The sequence below is a fragment of the Megascapheus bottae genome, chromosome 37 (assembly GCF_031878675.1).
Source record: "Megascapheus bottae isolate mThoBot1 chromosome 37, mThoBot2.hap1, whole genome shotgun sequence".
Taxonomy (NCBI): Eukaryota; Metazoa; Chordata; class Mammalia; order Rodentia; family Geomyidae; genus Megascapheus; species Megascapheus bottae.
In genome coordinates, this window is record NC_143545.1 from 1,627,278 (window position 1) to 1,647,239 (window position 19,962).

Sequence of the window (19,962 nt, forward strand, 5' to 3'; positions counted from 1 at the left end):
CACGAGGCCACACTCCTGGTTTGGCTTTGAACCTCCATCCTCAGATCTCAGATCTCAAGAGGCTGGGATCTGACCGGGGAGGCGAGGCATTCTGGGCCACCACAGACGTTTACAGCCGACTGGGTTCTCCCAGCAGGGACAGGAGACACGGAGTCCCCCGCCCTGTCCAGCTTCCCCTGGCCGGGCACTGGCCTTTCACCCTCCTGGCCAGTCTCTGGTCCACGGGATGTGACCCAGTCCACGCTCACCTCACTGGACCAGCGAGGAAACGCCTGGAGTGAAGGAAAACATAGCCAGAGACTAGATGGCATGATAGCACAGGAGGGGGAGTGGAGGGGGGGAGGAAATAGGAAAAGGGAGGGAGGGAGGGAGGGAGGGAGGGGGGAGGAAGACGGACTAGGATGGACAGCGCAAAGCAGCCAAGAGAGCCGAGCCGAGCTTTACAAAGGAGGCTTCCGTTTATTTCTTAGTTGAGACCTGAGCTGGCGTCCCTGTGTCGTGGTCCCCGCTGCCACCATTATCCCGGTCAGTCGGTCACTTACCCTGCTCCCCCCCAGGGCCCCCCAGGACTCAGTTCTTCGGGGGGCACAGCAGGAAGACTCTGACTGCTGAAATGGCGGCTAAGTGATCAGGAGGGGACCCCAGGAACTCTGGGGTGGGGACCGCCCCCCCACCTCTAGTGGGGAGCCCCACGGAGGATCTAGATTCAAAGGGGACCTAAGGGAAAAATCCCTAGCGTGGCGTTTCTGGGAAGCAGCGTGGAGACCTCTGTGCCTCTCTCGTCACACGTTCGTGTGCTGGGACCCCGAGGAGGGAGCGGGGCTCCCGGGCTGGCTGCCGGCCGACGGCGCAGCGCCCCGGCTCCTCCGGGCCCCGCCCGCGGCCCCCTCCCCCGCCCGCTCCTTCTCGTGCTCCTCCCTGAGGAAGAAGTCCACCAGCAGAGCCTTCTCCTTCTTCACCTGCTCGCTGATGTCCGCGGGGACATCGGGGATGATCCAGTCCACCAGGACGCTCAGGAGCATCACCAGGTTCTGCAGGGCGACAGAGAGAAGGGGGCGGGGAGACAGAGACACACAGAGACACAGAGACAGAGACACACAGACACACAGACACACAGAGACACACAGACACACAAAGACAGACACACAGACACACAGACACACAGACACACAGACACACAGAGACAGAGACACAGACACAGAGACACACAGACACAGAGACACACAGACACACAGAGACACAGACACAGAGACACAGAGACAGAGAGACACAGAGACAGAGACACACAGACACACAGAGACACACAGACACACAAAGACAGAGACACACAGACACACAGAGACACACAGACACACAAAGACAGACACACAGACACACAGACACACAGACACACAGACACACAGAGACAGAGACACAGACACAGAGACACACAGACACAGAGACACACAGAGACAGAGACACACAGACACACAGAGACAGAGACACAGACACACAGAGACACACAGACACACAAAGACAGACACACAGACACACAGACACACAGACACACAGACACACAGAGACAGAGACACAGACACAGAGACACACAGACACAGAGACACACAGAGACAGAGACACACAGACACACAGAGACAGAGACACAGACACAGAGACACACAGACACAGAGACACACAGAGACAGAGACACACAGACACACAGAGACAGAGACACAGACACAGAGACACACAGACACACAGAGACAGAGACACACAGACACACAGAGACACACAGACACACAAAGACAGAGACACACAGACACACAGAGACACACAGACACACAAAGACAGACACACAGACACACAGACACACAGACACACAGACACACAGAGACAGAGACACAGACACAGAGACACACAGACACAGAGACACACAGAGACAGAGACACACAGACACACAGAGACAGAGACACAGACACAGAGACACACAGACACAGAGACACACAGAGACAGAGACACACAGACACACAGAGACAGAGACACAGACACAGAGACACACAGACACACAGAGACAGAGACACACAGACACACAGACACACAGACACACAGAGACACACAGACACACAGAGACAGAGACACACAGAGACAGAGACACACAGACACAGAGACACAGAGACACACAGAGACACAGAGACAGAGACACACAGAGAGACAGAGACAGAGAGACAGAGACAGAGAGACACAGAGACACACAGAGACAGAGAGGCACAGAGACAGAGAGACACAGAGACAGACAGACAGAGACACAGACACACAGAGACAGAGACACAGACACAGAGACACACAGACACACAAAGACAGAGACACACAGACACACAGAGACACACAGACACACAAAGACAGACACACAGACACACAGACACACAGACACACAGACACACAGAGACAGAGACACAGACACAGAGACACACAGACACAGAGACACACAGAGACAGAGACACACAGACACACAGAGACAGAGACACAGACACAGAGACACACAGACACACAGAGACAGAGACACACAGACACACAGAGACACACAGACACACAAAGACAGAGACACACAGACACACAGAGACACACAGACACACAAAGACAGACACACAGACACACAGACACACAGACACACAGACACACAGAGACAGAGACACAGACACAGAGACACACAGACACAGAGACACACAGAGACAGAGACACACAGACACACAGAGACAGAGACACAGACACAGAGACACACAGACACAGAGACACACAGAGACAGAGACACACAGAGACAGAGACACAGACACAGAGACACACAGACACACAGAGACAGAGACACACAGACACACAGACACACAGACACACAGAGACACACAGACACACAGAGACAGAGACACACAGAGACAGAGACACACAGAGACAGAGACACACAGACACAGAAACAGAGACACACAGACACAGAGACACAGAGACACACAGAGAGACAGAGACAGAGAGACAGAGACAGAGAGACACAGAGACACACAGAGACAGAGAGGCACAGAGACAGAGAGACACAGAGACAGACAGACAGAGACACAGACACACAGAGACACAGAGACAGAGAGACAGAGACACAGAGACACAGAGACAGACAGAGAGACAGAGACACAGAGACAGAGACACAGAGAGACAGAGACACAGAGACAGAGACACAGACAGAGACAGAGAGACAGACAGACAGAGAGACACAGAGACACAGAGACAGAGAGACACAGAGACAGACAGAGAGACAGAGATAGAGAGATAGGGAAAGACAGAGATAGACAGACAGACAGGGAGACCGAGAGAGACAGAGACAGAGACAGACAGAGACAAAGAGACAAGGAGACAGAGGGAGACAGGCAGGGAGACAGAGACAGACAGACAGAGACAGAGAAAGAGACAGAGAGAAAGATAGACAGACAGACAGACAGACATAGAGACAGAGATAGAGAGACAGAGACAGGGAGACAGACAGAGAGATAGACAAAGACAGACAGAGACAGAGAAAGAGACAGAGAAAGACAGACAGACAGACATAGAGACAGAGATAGACAGAGACAGGGAGACAGAGATAGAGACAGGGAGACAGATAGGGAGACAGACAGAGACGGGGAGACAGTGAGGGAAGGAGGGAGGGAGGGCAGGAGGGAGGACAGAGGGAGGGAGAAGGGGCCAGGGTGAGTGAAGCCTCCGCCAGGGCCTAGACGGCCACTTGGCTGGCCGATTCAGAAGGACTGTCTGGGGTGCTGGGCGTGTGGTCGCCGGGTGAGGAGCGGGGTGACCGCGTCCACCGTAAGTCCACCTCTATGACGGTCACCACCCCAGCCACCTCCACCCCGGGACACAGCCACCCCAGCCCCCGCTTCCGTCCCATAAATGGCGGCTTCCTGCTGATGGAGGTCAAGGGCTGGGAGTTTGGCCTAGTGGTTAAAGTGCTTGCCTAGCATGCACGGAGACCCGGGTTCAATTCCTCCGTACCACCTACATAGAAAAAGCCGGAAGTGGTGCTGAGGCTCAAGTGGTAGAGCTCCAGCCTTGAGAAAGTCCAAGGACAGTGCTCAGGCCCTGAGCTCAAGCCCAGGACTGGCAAAAAAAGAAAAAAAAAAAAAAAAAAAAAAAAGAATCTCCCTTCACCTAAAGTGAAAGAAGAGATAGCAGGATGTGCTATGCTATTGGAGAGCCCCCGTTCGCTCCCTCCCCTCCTCCCTCCCTCCTTCTTTCCCCTCTCTCTCTCCTCTCTCTCGCTCTCAATTTCTGCTATGATGCCACCCATTGCCTTAATGTCTTTTATTTCACTTCAACCCAATAAAAGAAGGGGAACGATAATAGTGTTAACTATTATTTTTATCCCAGTAGACATGGGGGGCTCTGGGGTACCCCCTCTCCATGCCCTTCCATGCCCAGTCCTCTTTTCTTGACCCCCTAGGCCTCCCTACTTCAGAGCAGCCACCAGAAAGGAGCCTTTCCCTGCCTCTGCTGTCCCCAAAGGTCCCCCAAGGTCTTGTTTATGCTGAACCCACAAACCACAGGGAAGGCCCCAGAGAGCAGCACTTGGTGGGGGGGGATGGGAAGCTGGAGTCTGTGAGTGACAGGGGACGGATGGGAGGGGGCAGGTGGAGGGGGAGCTGGGGGGGTCCGGGTGGGGAAATGTCTGGGTACTGGATTTCACGTGTAATCGTCGCCCCATCTCCACGGAGGAAGAATCACGTGGTGTTTAGGTGAAAGCTTAGCCTGATACAGGCTCCTCTGTTTTCTGGGCTGGGGTCCTGGGGTGAGGGGCCGGGAGGGGGGGGGCTGGACATCTTAGAACTCTCCAGAGAGAGGCCTTCAGGGAGGACAAAAGCCAGGGGGAGCCCCAAAGAAGAAAGGATCGGGGCTTGTGTGCAGGGTTGAGACGGGGAGGGGAGGAGGAGTTGGCCCTGTTGGAAAACTGGAAGCAGTGGAATGAGGGGGGGCTGGGGGCAAAGCTTGGGGATCTCAGCTTATGCAACTGGAGCTGTGAGATAGGGATCGGGGCCCGGGCTGGGCTATTCATTTGAGGGTCTCCTTAGCAGATGTCTCCCTGGGAAAGACCCAGAGGAGCGGGAGAGCGAGAGGAGGGGCCCTGACACCTCTTCTCTTCTCTTTGTCCCCTTCCTTTGTGGCTGCGGGGTTGAGATGGGCACTGGAGATCAAGGGGGGACACTCTTGATTCCGGGGGGGCCCCCACCCCGCCTTCCTGTCTTCATCTGAGGTTTCAATGGGAAGCAATCTCCGCGAGACCATCTACCCCACATCTGTCTGGAAACCTTACTCTGGGTTTTGTCCTCTTTCTGTCAAGGTCATCCATTAAAAGGAGCCCCCCCACCCTCCTCCTGGAAGTTCCCCTCCTTATCACCCCAGGGGAGAGGATGCTGACTGCAGTCTCCTTGTCTCTCATGCCTCTCCCCCCGCCCCCTGGGGCCTCGCCCCGAGTTCTGCCCCCCCCCCTCCAACACACAACCAGGGGCTCTGAGTTCAAGCCCAGGGCTGGCACGGAGAGAGACAGAGATGAAGCCAGAGACAGGGAAACAGTGGCATCTGCCTGCCAGCCTGGACGTGGGGCCCAGGTAAGGGACACGAGGCCAGCCGTGGTCAGCTGCCCTTTCTCGGCCCCGCTCACCTGGAAGATGATGACAAACGCCAGACGTGCAGACAGCACCGCCCAGTACTGCTTGGAAAACTCGTAGGGGTTGGGCGCCCAGGGTGGCTCTCGGTAGTCCTTGAACCTGCGGGAGGAGGGGCGTTACGATGGCGAGGGCAGTGCAGGGGAAGCGTCTCTCTCCCCTCCTGGGGAGAACCCCAGGCCCAGGACACCCGGGAAGCCCTGGACTTTAACAACTCTGGAAACACAAGACAGAAACGAACATTCAGGGAATGACAGCAGCCCAACCCACAAACCCTGGGTGTCTGTCTGTCTGTGTCTGTCTGTGTGTCTGTGTGTCACTGTCTGTGTCTGCTTCTGTCTGTCTCTGTGTCGCTGTCTCTTCATCTGTGCCTGTTTCTCTGTCTCTGTGTCTGTCCGTGTCTATCTCTGTTTCTCTGCCTCTGCCTTTGCCTCCATCTGTCTGTCTGTCTGTCTCTTTCTCTCTCCAAAAAGCTTCTAGTCCTTTGAATTCTCAGAAGAGCCCACGAGAGGACTCAAACTCCTGGGACCATCGTGGGCCCGCTAGCCTGGAGACTCTGAGCGGCTGGGGCGGCTGGGATGGTGGGGGGGCTGGTGGGGGACAATGCTGAGCAGGCCAGGAGAGGGGAGACCCCCCAAAGCTTCACAGCACGCTCTGCATGAGTCCGTGGGCTCTGTGGGGAGCGGACCCCAGCAGGCCCCCCCCTGCACCCCGAACCAGCTGTTCTTGGATTGTGGCTGCCCGCAGGAGGCAGGACAGGGTGGGGATCCTCTTGCTTCCCCACCACAGCGCTGAACCCCAAAGGACAGCTGGGCTTTCTCAGGGGAGGCCTTGTAACGCTGGTCACCGGTGGTCAGCGGTCGATGTGATTCACGCTACGTGAACCCCACGCCTCTGTCTCAAACCCAGAGAGGATGGTGGCGTGGGGGGGGGGGGACCCTTGCCTGGTGCCTGGCGGGTAAACTTGATGGGAGAAAGTGAAGTTCTGGGCTGGAGGGAGGGTGGGGGTATGAGTGTTCAGGATGGTGGGGGGTCAGGGGGGTCCCCACACAAGTTGGGGCTGGGGAAGACATTGGACCGTGCGTGTCAGCTCCCAGGCAAAGGGGGGGTGGGGTGTGCCTGGATTTTTTTTTTAATCACTGATTCACGGTAACCAAGCACAACACCCAAACGAGAGCAGGACTCTGATTCCAGTGCTCCACGTAGGGTCTCATGGCTGGCAGTAGAAGAGGGAGGCAGGTTCTGGCTTCTAGTCTGGTGAAACCAGGCGTGCTGGAGGACTTTTCCCCCAGCTGCTCTCCGGCTGGGAGTGTGGCCATGGTAGAGGGCTTGCCTCGTCCGTTCCTCGGTACCACATACAGGGAAAACGCCAGAGGTGGAGCTGTGGCTCAAGTGGTAGAGCGCCAGCCTTGAGAAAGCCCAAGGACAGTGCTCGGGCCCTGAGTTCAAGCCCAGGACTGGCAATAAACAAAATAAAAGTAAATCAATAAATGGGGGTCTCTCTAGCCCCTTTCCCCCTACCCTGGACGAAACAGCCGCTCCATACGATCTGTCTCCCCCCCAACTGTCAATGGAGAGAGAGAAGGGGGGGAGAAGAGAGAAGAGATGCTCACCAAAAGACAAAAGAAAGCACAGAAGACTGGGCGCAGGGAGGGACGAGGGAAGGATGGCCTCCACTCTCCACTCTCCACGGAGGGCTTGGCCGCCCGCCAGAAGAGCTAAGCCTGCTCCTGGCCCAGCAGCTGAACACAGCTGTCCCCAAAGCCCCCGGGAACCGCAGGCCAGGCCAGCCGCAGGAGAACCTCTGTGTCCGCCTGTGTCTGGGGACACACCACGGCCAGGCCAGAGGAGATGGGGGGTCAGGAGGGGAGACAGGGGGACCCCCAGAACAAAACAGATCTCTCCAACTCACCTAGCTTCCTTCCATACCCACGTGACTGAAGGCCCTACACCCTGCAAAACCCTCAGAAGAGGGGTGCCGCCACCCCACCCCTGATCAAGGGGCCATTGAAATCGCTATTTCTCCACTCTGGCTGGCCGCGTCTCCTAAAGAACAGCTGCCACCTGCCTCCCCCTCTCTCCAGGCTGCAAAGAATCCATAAAAAATCGAATTCTGTTTCCGTCCCCGCTGCTAACTTACCACAGCTCCTGGAGAGATGTCCCTGGATCCCCCCCACCCCCACTCCCCGAGAGCCCCCCCAAAAAACCCCCACGTTTTCACTCCACCAGGAGTGGAGATCTGAGGGGGCTGGGGGGGAAGGGGAGGAGAGAGGGGAGTACAGAGAGCTTTCCAGAAAGTTCTATTTGAAAATACCTCCACACACAGAGGCGAAAGGTGGCCTCTGGAGAGGTTACTGAAGAGAAAAAGAAAAAAGGACACCGCAAAACAACAAGAGATGGGTTGTGTGAATTGTGTCTCCAGGGAATGGGGACTCGGTGAATTGTGTTCTAGTTCCTCTTTCTAAAGCTAGCCTTGAAAAACAAACTAGGGTCTACAGTAAAAGAAAAAAAATACATATAATATATAATATACAAATATAATATATATATTCCATTCGATTTCCATTCCATCCTGCTCTCCCATGCTACTCCATTCTAGCCGTTCCAGCTCTAGCTCTCCACCCACAGTTTTGTTGATGCCATTTTGCAATCTACTAATGATGTGTGACTCATCATCTGAAGCACACAGATACCGTAAGCTGCCACTCCACCAAGTAAATAATTAATTGGCTGTTTATACACCAATGGTGGTTCGGATTTCATAACTTGCTTTTTTTTTTAAATGTCCTCTTTCAGAAGTCAGGCTTATCAAAGGTTTATCAAGGAACCTGAAAACACTCATTAAGCGAGGAAGATAATTGGACTGAGAAATAGTAGTAGCCACCGTGGCATGTGTGCGGTTTCTGGGACGGGGGTTTGGAATGGAGGACAGACCAGGCTTTGGGGCGAGCAGGGCAACTGCCACTTCCTCTACTTCCGTTCTGCATCTTGGGCATCGTCTGGATCTTCAATGCCCTTCTCACCTCCCCCCGTGCCATGTGCCTCCTCTCGTCGGAAGTGGTGGTCTTTAATAAGAGGTCTTTAAGTTCTCTCCCTCTCTCTGTCTCTCTCTGTCTTTCTCTCTCTTTTTTCCTGGACAAGGATGGAAGGAGATTCTTTTTTTTTCTTTCTACCACACATCCATAAAACAGAACCCAAAAGAACAGACTCAACCTCCCCCGTGCACGCCAAAGTAAACCTTTTCTCTTCCCTGGTGTTTATCGGTGTTAATCCGTTTATCTCAGAGCTTGGTAGGGGCAATGGAAAGCTGACTCACGCCCTTCTCCTGGCATGGCTTCCTCTCCTGATACCCAAGCTCTCTTCTTCTTCCACAGAGGCTTAAACTAGCATGCCATGGCTCTTGTGTTGTCTAGCGTCTAGGGTTGTTTGGGGGGAGTATGGATTTTTTTTTCAATTTTTCCACTTGTGACGTGTTATAAAGTTGTTCCTGACAAAAAGAAATTCTCAGAGTTTGGATCTGGGGAATGAAGCATGTATTCTTTCGTGACACAGCACGTTTCTCCCCTGCTGTGCACAATGCATAGTTATTCTATTTCTAGTGTATGCTATTCTCTTCTTTTCCATTCCATTCTATTCTATTCTATTCTATTCTATCTTGCTCTCTCCTTTTTCCATTCCATTCTATCCTGTTCTATTGTTTCCATTCTATTCTATTCTACTCCCCTCTACTCTGTGCTGTTTTATTTTTTTCCACACTGTTCTCTCTCTCCTCCCAGGCAGTGACTCTGTGAACTACGCTTCCTCTGTTAAAACAATCATGGTTCTAGGACAGCCTTCTCCAGACCCTCTGGTTTCCCAGGAGGGTTTCTTGGGCCTTGAGTACCAAACCCTCCCAGAAAAAAAAATCTCATGACATTGGGTGGGGATCTTCTCTTGGGACCCATGGAGAGGTACATGGCACCGATCTTGCAAGGCTTGGGTAGCCTGGTGGAAGCCCTCGGTCCCAGGGGGAGGAGCACTGCAAATTGGGCAGAGGTAAAGGTGGAGGCAAGACAGAATGGGAGCCATTCACCCAGACTGCTTAGCAGTTTTTGTTTTTTGTCAGTCCCGGGCCTTGAACTCAGGGCCTGAGCTCTTCAGCTCAAGGCTGGTGCTTTACCACTTTGAGCCACAGCTCCACGTCTGGTTTCCTGGTGGTTGGTGGGAGGTCAGAGTCTCATGGTCTTTCCGGACCCGGGCTGGCTTTGAACCTTGATCCTCAGATCTCAGCCTCCTGAGTAGCTGGGAGGACAGGTGTGAGCCACCTGCTCCCAGCTACCCATATTCCCCCGCCATGGGCATTCACATACCACAGGGCCATTCCATTTGTCCTTTATGCAGAGAACTCACTGGTCACCCTCAATTCCCCGCCCTAACTCTCACAGATGGAGGTAGAAAGATGGGTGAGATGAACCCCCCACCCCGGCCTCGCATTGTCTGCCACCCTCTCCAACCTGCCACGAACCCATCAACACACAGAACTTAACAGAGCATGAGAAGGAAGCCACAGAAAGTAGCACAGGCCAGGGCTGTGGTCACCAGCCACCAAGACCACAACTTTCCCACTGGAAATGGAGGATCAGCAGATGCCAAAACAGGGGTGTACGGGAGAAAGACTTTCAAATTACCCTCCCCTCTTCCTCCCCACCCCCACCCCCAGCCCCACATACTGGGGAATCGAATGCCGCGTTAAGGCCGAATATGATGCCCCACGACAGTTTTGTGCCAGCTGAGACACTTCAAAACTCCCTGCCGAAACTGGTTGTTATCAAAAGAAAACAGTGCGGGCAATTAGGGACTTTAATGAGAACCAAGCTGATCCCTGGTGAAAAATAAATACATACATACATAAACAAATATTTGGGATCCCCACCACCTGTTTAAGTTGGATGGGTGGAGCAGAGGCAAGGGAGAGTCATCTCCTCAAAGACTTTTCCACAGGGCCTTGAGATATGGAGCTACTTAGGCCCCAGCAGAAAGAATAAACGAGGAAATCTGGCAGGAACCACCGGAATATTCGCGTCTGGGTTATCAACACTTCCAAAGAGCTGGAGTGCGGGCAGGCGCTAGCGGGAGAGCCCTTTGATTCCTCCCAGCCCAGTCAGCTTAGCCACCGTCCAATCCCCACGACATGGCGGGCCTGGGCCCTGTCACACAGTTGCATACAATGCCTGGAACTTTGCAACCTGTGCAGACCTCAGGTGGCCGGCCAGGAAGTCGGCCTCTAGCCTCCCCTGTTGTTTCTGAGATAATTCTGTCCTGGTCCTGGTCAGAGTTCAAGGCTCTGGTTCCAGTGGACGTGGCTGTGTCTCCAGAGGGCAGAGAAAGCCAAGGAGAAAATAGGTCAATGCATTCCCAACAATACTTGGCCAGAAAACCGGGACAGACTTCATTTTCCCATCACGAGAACAGTTATACACACTGGCTGTCAGTCCCTCAGTCACTCTCAACCAATCCATATCCCAGCCAGCCAGCCAGCCATCATCCATCCATCCATCCATCCATCCATCCATCCACTCAACCACCCATCTACCCATCTATCCATCCATCCATCATCCATCCATCCATCCATCCACTCAACCACCCATCTATCCATTCATCCATCATCCACCCATCCATCCACTCAACCACCCATCTACCCATCTATCCATCCATCCATCCATCCATCATCCATCCATCCACTCAACCACCCATCTACCCATCCATCCATCCATCCATCCATCCACTCCATCCATCCACTCCATCCATCCATTCACTCATCCATCCATTCAACCACCCATGTATTCATCCATCCATCCATCTATCCATCCATTCATCCATCCATCCATCCACTCAACCACCCATGTATCAATCAATCCATCCATCATCCATCCATCCATCCATCCATTCATCCATCCATCCATCCATCCACTCAACCACCCATCTATCAATCCATCCATCATCCATCCATCCATCCATCCATTCATCCATCCATCTATCCACTCAACCACCCATCTATCAATCCATCCATCATCCATCCCTCTCTCCATAGCCACCCTTATCCACTAGAATAGGCTGTCCCCACAGTACACCAGCCTGACTTATTTTACCTATCCCACCTGGGTGGGTTTACGATGGCAGCTGAGGAGAGGCAAGGGGCAGGTGGAAAGAGAGGGACACGACCATTCCAGTGCCCCCCTCCTTCCCCAGGCTACTTTACCTGCAGAACTGAACCTCCTGGTCAAACTGGGAGTTTTCCGGCTGGGTCCCCTCCTTCAGCTGGCTGACGTTGAAAAAGGAGAGGGTGTGGTTGATGAAGCCGTGCAGGGTCCCGTTGTGGCTGTAGGAGTACTGGAACACCAGGCGGGGAATGAAGTCAGAGGTGACGGCGATGACGAAAGCCTGGGGGCGCAGGACACAGACACGAGGAAACAGTGAGGTGGAGACCCAGACGAGGGTGGTTTTCCAGGCGGAGCCAAAACGTCAGCTGGATCCCACCTGGAAAACAAGCTGGGCATGCTTCCCATCTGCCATCCCAGCCATCAGGGAAGGAGGGAGGAGGGCGGACAAGAGGGGATGCAGGGGGACACAGAAATGTGCAAGATTTTCTCAGGAGAATACCGAAAGCCAAAAGGCCAGAGGAAGTGGCTCGAGGGGCCTGAGTTCAAACCTCAGTATAGACAGATGATGGATGAGCAGATGGATGGATAGGTGGATGGACAGATGGGTGAATGGATGGATGGGTGGATGGATAGATGGGTGGCTGGATGGATGGGTGGATGGAAGATGGATGGGTGGGTGGATGAGTGAATGGATGGATGGGTGGATGGATAGATGGGTGGCTGGATGGATAGATGGATGGAAGATGGATGAGTGGGTGGATGAGTGGATGGATGGGTGGGTGAGCAGATGGATGGATAAGTATATGGACAGGTGGGTGAATGAGTGGATGGATGGGTGGATGGGTGGATGGATGGACAGGTGAGTGGATGGGTGGATGCATCTATCAACCCACCCATCTAGCTCAGTACCGCCTCTCGGAAAAAATATATGAGTTGCTGGGATGAAAGCCAGGCAACTCCCTGGCCTGGCTCTTCCATCTTCGATTTCCATAAGTAAATCTACAAGATGGGAGACTGACGGGGGGGGGGGGGGGGGGGCGGGGGAAGTGTCTGCCTATCTGACTGCATGGAAACCTGCTCCTCCTCTTCTTCTTCTCCTCCTCCTCCTCCTCCTCCCCCTCCCCCTCCTCCTCTCCCTCCTCCTCTTCCTCCTCCTCCTGCTCCTCCTCCTTCTTCTTGTTCAGTTTTGCCATTACTGGGGCTTAAACTCAGGGCATGAAGCCCTGGGTTCCATTCTTCAGTACCACATACCCAGAAAAGGCCAGAAGTGGCTCAAGTGGTAGAGGGCTAGCCTTGAGCAAAAGAGGCTCAGGGACAGCGCCCAGGCCCTGAGTTCAAATCCCAAGACTGAATGGCCAAAAATATATATATTTGCTTGTTGCGATACAAATGGCATTTTAGGGGTTGGCAAAGTGTGGTGGCCCAAGGTAGAGCAGAGAGTTCGGGTCGTGTAGAAGAAATCCTTTCCTGACTTGGGGAACCGAGAGAGGGGGGTTCAGTGAGGCCCCACAAACACCGTGCCCACCCCATGTGCTGTCTAGGAAGGCAGGCCGGGCGTGCATCTGAACGCGCTGCACCCCAGCTCCCCTCCTGCTTCCCCGAGACGGCTGAGTTCTAGAGGTTCAATGTGTGAGTGGAGAAGGAATGAGACCCGCAGTGGTGAGTACTGAAGGAGTTTTCTAGAAGCTGGGATCCCCAAGTACCTGCTGGGCCTTCTTTGCTGAATCGCTGGCTTCCCCCCCCCTCCTTCCTCTCTCTGTTTCCATCTCTTCCCTCCTTCTCGCCCTCTCTTTCCTTCCTTTCCTGGTTGGTTTTTTTTTTTTTAAATGGTACTTGGGTTTGTTTGGGTTTTTTTGTGATAATTTTATTGCCTTTAAGCGGTTGTCCCAAGGGGATTGCATTCTACACCCGTGCCCACGTCTCAGAATCGGGTTCCCGCCTCTGTTCCTGCATCAGAACTGGGGGCTCAACTCACACCAGGCGGGCGCTCTACCCCTTGGACCACGTTCCCAGCTAGACCTTTTGGTTGATGTCATTATTATTTGGTTTGGCCTAGGATGCCCTGTGCTTTGGGTCCTGGGGGGGATTAAAGGGGGGGGCTGAGTCTCTAACCAGACACCGCTGGAGGGAGGGCGCAGGGATTACAGAGGCACCAGGCTTTTACCTCGCAGAAGGTCAGCTTCCTACATGGAAATACCAAGAGCTGACTTCTCCCCGACCCCTCCTTCCGCCCCCCCCATCAGAAGGGGGCTCAGAAGCTATGAACACAGGCAGTGTCCCCCCCTTCCAAAAAAAAAAAAAGCAAAAGGGGGCTGCTGGCTAGATCCCAACAGGACTCCCCTGTGGCATCCGGCAAGGCAGTGAGAGTGGAGGGTCAGTCAGGTAGGCTTTTTCTCCCCTGTATTTCATCCTAATCTCCCCCCACCCCCAATTAACCAGGCTTGCCTCCAGTCTGAGAGGATAATTAAGACTTTGTATTGACAACCCCTAAAGGAAGCCCAGAGTCTGGGGCGCCTCTCCAGCTCATTGTTTTAATTGGGAGGGGGGGGAGCAGAAGAAGAAAGAGATGATGGGGAGAGATAGGCGGAATTCTTTCCTCTGGTTGTTCTTGGCAGGGAGGGAAGGTCCCTGCTCTGACACCCAGGCGGTGCATCGCCACGGGTTAATTAACCTTGGTTTCTCTCAGGGAAAAGGAAACATGAAGTCACTGTGGGGGTGTGGGGAGTTCAACAGCCGTGGACTGTCCACGTGGGGAGAAGCCGGGGGCTGGGGGGAGGAGAGACAGGCCTGGCTCTCCTGCTTGGAAGATTCTGGAACCCCCCGCACCCCGGCTGCCCCCCCTTGACCCACCAGGCCAACTTACATTGATGATCACAGAAAACTTCCCAATGCCAGAGAGAATGTCAAACCAGATCCCTGGGGAGACAGAGGGAAGGGGGGTGAGGGGGGCTAGCAGAGGTGACGAGGGGGGGGGGAAGGGTGTCTGGAAGGGAGTGAGGGGGGGCTCAAGTGACCCCTTGTCTGGAAGTTTGGGGGATGTGGAGGGAGGGGTCCTGAAAGGTGAGAAGAATTCTGAGGAGGGGGGCTCTGCCGGAGGGTGGAGGGGGGCTGCAGGGCTGGGGGGAGGGGTGGCCCTCTGACTTATCTCTAAGGTGCCCCCCTCCCCATACCGATATCTTTGGTCCTCACGGCATCCGGCCGCCTGAGTTCCGTGACAAACTTTTTGGCGTCCAGTCTGACTTCGATGACATTGTTGAGCAGGGCAAACACGGGGGCCAGAGGGAAGGAGGCCACGAACAGGGTGACAAAGCCGAACTGGATGACTAGGAGAGAGCCAGGGAGGGAGGTGGGGAGGGAGCAGGAGGGAGCAGGAAGCCTCCAGCTCCAGCCTGGCCTCCCTGCCCCGGCCTCCCTGCCCAGACTCCGGGTTGATTACAGGGGGAGATGCATGGATGGACCCAAGGTGGCTATTTCTTCTCCACCAGGCGTGACCCCGGGTCACTCCTTTGTCCCACTCAGGGGCTGGCACGGGCCCTGGGGTAAAGACGCAGATGGCGAATGTTTTGGAATTTGTAGGTTGTATGGTCTTGTCACAGTGAGTCACCGCCACCAAAGCAGAGGGAAACACAAATAGACGACACACAAACCACCCGGCCTGGCCCAGTCCACTAAAACTTGATTTATCCAGAGCTGTAAATAAAGCTAGCACGGCCTTTGGCTTTTTAGGCCACAGTTTGACAACCCAGGACGTTACTTTGAAAAGAAAAAGGGAAATTAGCCGGGAAGGTGGCTCCCGCCTGTCTTCCCAGCTCCTCAGGACGCTGAGACCTGAGGATCACGGTTCGAGGCCAGTCTGGGCACAGAAGACCAAGAGAGAACTGCAGGATGACAGTCGAAGCCCAGGGAGGCAAAGCCTTTGCATGCAACGCTTATTCACTCATCACACACTTGTTGTCTGGTCCTGAGCCAAGTATCTCGGCGACAGAGGCCTTAGAGGGGCTGCAGGAGGATGGAGGAAGGATTTGTGCCGAGAGAGAGAGCAACCTGGGGGGCTCGTTGTGGGTTTGCTTTGGTTTCCTGGCAAGTTCCAAGGGAGAAAAAGAAGTAAAGGCTCCGGAGACAGAAGAGAACCAGAGGAGACAAAGCTCAAGTCCACACAGAGTAAGAGACTGAGGAAGGCTGGGGTGGGGTGGAGACCTCACTGGGGAGGGGGGGAGAGGGGACAGACGGCCGGATTACAGACGACACCAGACCCGCAGAGGGAACACCAAAGACATGAGACACCGGACCCCAGCAGAGAGGGGCGAGAAGGCGCCCAGACTCGGCCTGGAGGATGGATGGATGGATGGATGGACGGATGGTGGGACGCCCCCCCACACCCCATCTTTGAGGTGGCCTCTGCAATCTCATGCTGTCTCCCACGGGCTATTAAGATGTCACTGGATTTCCCCAAGGAGGGCAGGGGTGGGGGGGTCAGAAACTTGCGAAGGAAACAAGGAAGGAAGAGAGGGAGGGAGGGAGGGAGGGAGAAATCTTTCTGCGGTCAGAAATGGAAGAATCTGTTGCATCCTCCCCTGTCTGTCTGTCTGTCTGTCTGTCCTCTTCATTCTAACAAGCTCTCAGCTCAACAGAGCTCAGAGTCGTGTCATAAGCCAGCCTGTGCAATCACCCCATAGGGGAGCCAGGCAGGGAAACTGAGGGCTCATAGCTCACCCCTGCAAAGCCGGTGTCCTCTCCTGTCTCTGTCCCTCCATCCCTTCTCTCCCTCCTCTGTCTCTGTCTCGCTCTTTCTCTGAGTCTCTCCATCCCCCTCTCTCTCTGCCTCTCTGTCTCTGTACCTCTGTCTGCTTCTGTGTATCTCTTGGACTCTCTCTCTGTCTCTTTCTGTGGATGTCTCTGTACCTCTGTCTCTGTCTCTCTCCTTTACTAAGCTTTGAACTCGGGGCTCTGTATCCACAAGGCTTCCACCCTTCTGGCTCTGGTTATTTCGGACCCAGGATCTTCTTGTTTTTGGCCCCGGCCGGCCTGGCCTTCACACTGCACACGCCTGGCCGGGCCTACCTTTTCTGTTAAGATGGTGGGTCTCGAACTTCCATGCCAGAGGCTGTCCTAGAACAGTCCCCAGTCTCAGCTTCTCAGGCAGCTAAGATGCCTGCTCCGACCACAGCACATAGCTTGGGTCCTGGGCCTGTTGTGACAAAATACTAGCATGCCCTCAGGGATTTTCCTGCCCGGGCTGGCTTTGAACCGCCATCCTCAGATCTCAGCCTCCTGAGCAGCTAGGATGGCAGGCGGGAGCCAGCAGCTCTGGCCTTTTGTTTTAATCTTGAGGAGGGGGAAAAATAATAGAGCCATAGCCCACTCTATGGAACCCCCAGACTTGCCCTCTGCAGGGCCGGTGCTGTAGAGGCGAAATCAGATGGGAACTTTTTTTTTTTTTTTTTTTGCCAGTCCTGGGCTTGAGCTCAGGGCCTGAGCACTGTCCTTGGACTTTCTCAAGGCTAGAGCTCTACCACTTGAGCCTCAGCACCACTTCCGGCTTTTTTCTATGTATGTGGTACCGAGGAATCGAACCCGGGTCTTCATGCATGCTAGGCAAGCACTTTAACCACTAGGCCAAATTCCCAGCCCAGATGGGAACTTTTTTTTTTTTTTTACCTTCTTCCTCCAGAAAACACAGCAACACCAGCTTTCGCCCACATCCCAAACTGGCTTAGAGCAAACGCCAGAAACTTCCAGAGTGCTACATAATCAAAGCCAGCTTTGCTTGACCAGCCACTGACGAGCCCTCGCAAGCCAATTAGGGAAAGAAAAAAGAAATAAATCCATAAATTGACTTTCAACACTATGTGGACAAAGCCAGCTGTAAAGCATTCTGGAATATTTACTAGCTGGAAGCAAGCTTTTCCTGCCTGGAAAAGAAACGTTCTAGCTTCAAAACTCCGTTTCTCTCCCTAGCAGCCAAGAGCTATAGAAAAATATCCACAGTTCTCCTCAAGGCTGGAGACAACTAAAATCACGGGTGATTCTCAGAGCTTTGGGTTCAAGGTACAGAAAGAAAGGGCTGGGACAGAAATCTGATTTATCATCATGGTCAACTGGAAATTCTTCAGTGAATTCACACACACACACACACACACACACACACACACACACACACACACACACACACACCATTCCTTGAGACCTATTTGACTTTTTCCTGCCTTTTTTTATTTTCTCCTGGAGGCCCATTCACCTGAGAAGATGCTTTAAAGGGTGCCAGTTTTCAGAAGAATCAACTTAGTTTTGTCAACTGTGAAATGCAAACATGGAGAGAGAGAGAGAGAGAGAGAGAGAGAGAGAGAGAGAGAGAGAGAGAGAGAGAGAGAGAGAGAGAGGGCAAAAACCTCGGAACTATGTGAGCTGAAGGCATTCTTCTTCAACAAGACCTGAAGACTTTGAAGGAGGCTGGACAGAGGTAACATGGCAATTGTGAGAATTATTATAGCTGTGTGTGGGGGGGGGTCCTGGGACTAGAACTCAGGGCCTGGGTGCTGTCCCTTAGCTCAAGGGCTAATGGAACCTTCTAACAAGAAGGGAACAATTTAAGTAAATGTCACACCTGTTTCTCCTGCAGGCGGATGGAAGAGGAGGGAGGGAGGGATGGAGGGAGGGGGTACCCCTTGCACAAATGGGGGGGGGGAAGCAGGCCTGCAGAAGCACAGCAATGAGGACGGGGCACCGCCTCCTTCCAGAAATGCTGGACGGGGCCCCGGGTTTTTCCTGCAGTGTGCTGCAGTGCCATCTCTGTGGGTGTAAACAGGATGCGGGGGGGGGGGGGGGGGGCAGAACTTCCTGGTTCCCCCGGCCTGGGCGGTACCCACACTTGGAGTTGGGGGGTGGGTGGGTTCCCCGGCGGTGGAGGAGGCTGCACAGAGATTCCAGGGCATCCCAGCCTGCGCTCAGTGTCCCTGCTGGAGACCCAGAGGAGCGGAAGGGAAGGACACAGGCCATTCTCGGCCGCGCTCCCCGGCCGCGGGCCGCTCTGCTGGCTGGATAAGCGGCCATTTCTAAAGATGGGGCCCTGGTCACCCCAAAGGCCCTTCCTTCCCATTCTCCCCCCAACATCAAGTGTCTGTCTGCCTCTGTTTCTTGTCTCGTCCTCTGCTTCAGTCTGTGTGTCTTTGTGTTTCTCTGTGAGTCTGTCTGTCTGTCTGTCTCTCACTCTCTCCTTGGGCCTGAGCTCAGGCCTGGGCGCTGTCCCTGAGCGTCTTTCCCTCAATGCTTGCATTCTACCACTTGAGCCACAGCGCCATTTCTGGTCTGGGTAGTTTAGATTGATCTGGAAAAAAGAAAAAAATGGCCATCCAGCTTCCTGGAGAAAATCTGTTTTTACCTGTGTCATCTAGACTCCTCGTATACAGAGACATTCTATTATTATTATTATTATTATTATTATTATTATTATTATTTCCACCCTCCTCGTAGAAAACCTCTCAGGGCTGTGGTAGGTGACCCAGAACCCGACTTGAAGGTCGAATGGCCTGGAAAGAACCAGGGTCACTGGGGGAGGGGGGGTCTGCAAAGGGCTCTGTCAGGGAGAAAGGGGGGCAGCCGGCATTCTTTCTCCCCTCTGAGCAGGGGGGACTCCCCTTGAAGTGCTCAGGGAAGAATCTATAGGAAAAGGGTTTGATATTGGAGATGGGCTGGAAATCTGCCTTCCCCTCATCCCCCTGCCCCCCACCACACAACCCCCAGATTTTAACCCAGTAATGCTAGCTGGCTTCTTCTCTGTCATCCCCATCCCTCCTCCCCATCCTTCCTCCCTGTCCTCCTCCCCATCCCTCCTCCCCATCCCTCCTCCCCATCCCTCCTCCCCATCCTTCCTCCCTGCCCCTCCTCCCCCGGGGCCTGCCTGCCTGCCTGCTGCCTGGGCCCTCCATGGAGAAGGATGTGGTGGCGTTGCTGAGCCCCCCTTCCCCCGGGTCCTGCTGCAGCCCCCCCCCCCATGGAAAGCTCCAGAAGGCCCTTTAATAAGGAGTCACCGGGGTGGGCTCGCGTGGCTCGTGGGACGGCGTGATTCCCAGGATGCCCCAGTCGGGGAGGGGGTCCCCGCTTTTGTCAGCATGACTGTGAGGCCACCCCTGTCCGGTCACACCAGCCACTCAGAT

At 54.2% G+C, this 19,962-nt stretch overlaps 1 protein-coding gene across 1 annotated transcript in view; it reads right to left on the reverse strand.

Moving 5' to 3' along the window:
- Positions 1-465: 465 nt before the first annotated feature.
- The window catches only part of Ano2 (anoctamin 2), a 104,988-nt gene continuing 85,491 nt past the window's right edge, over positions 466-19,962 (reverse strand). Inside the window, exons 15-19 of the mRNA XM_090325178.1 lie at positions 14,980-15,132; positions 14,673-14,725; positions 11,908-12,089; positions 5,666-5,771; positions 466-1,031 (exon numbers count right to left, since the gene is read on the reverse strand). Of these exons, the coding sequence (XP_090181304.1) occupies positions 783-1,031; positions 5,666-5,771; positions 11,908-12,089; positions 14,673-14,725; positions 14,980-15,132 (743 nt within the window). The 3' untranslated portion in view covers positions 466-782. The remainder of the gene's footprint in view (positions 1,032-5,665; positions 5,772-11,907; positions 12,090-14,672; positions 14,726-14,979; positions 15,133-19,962) is intronic.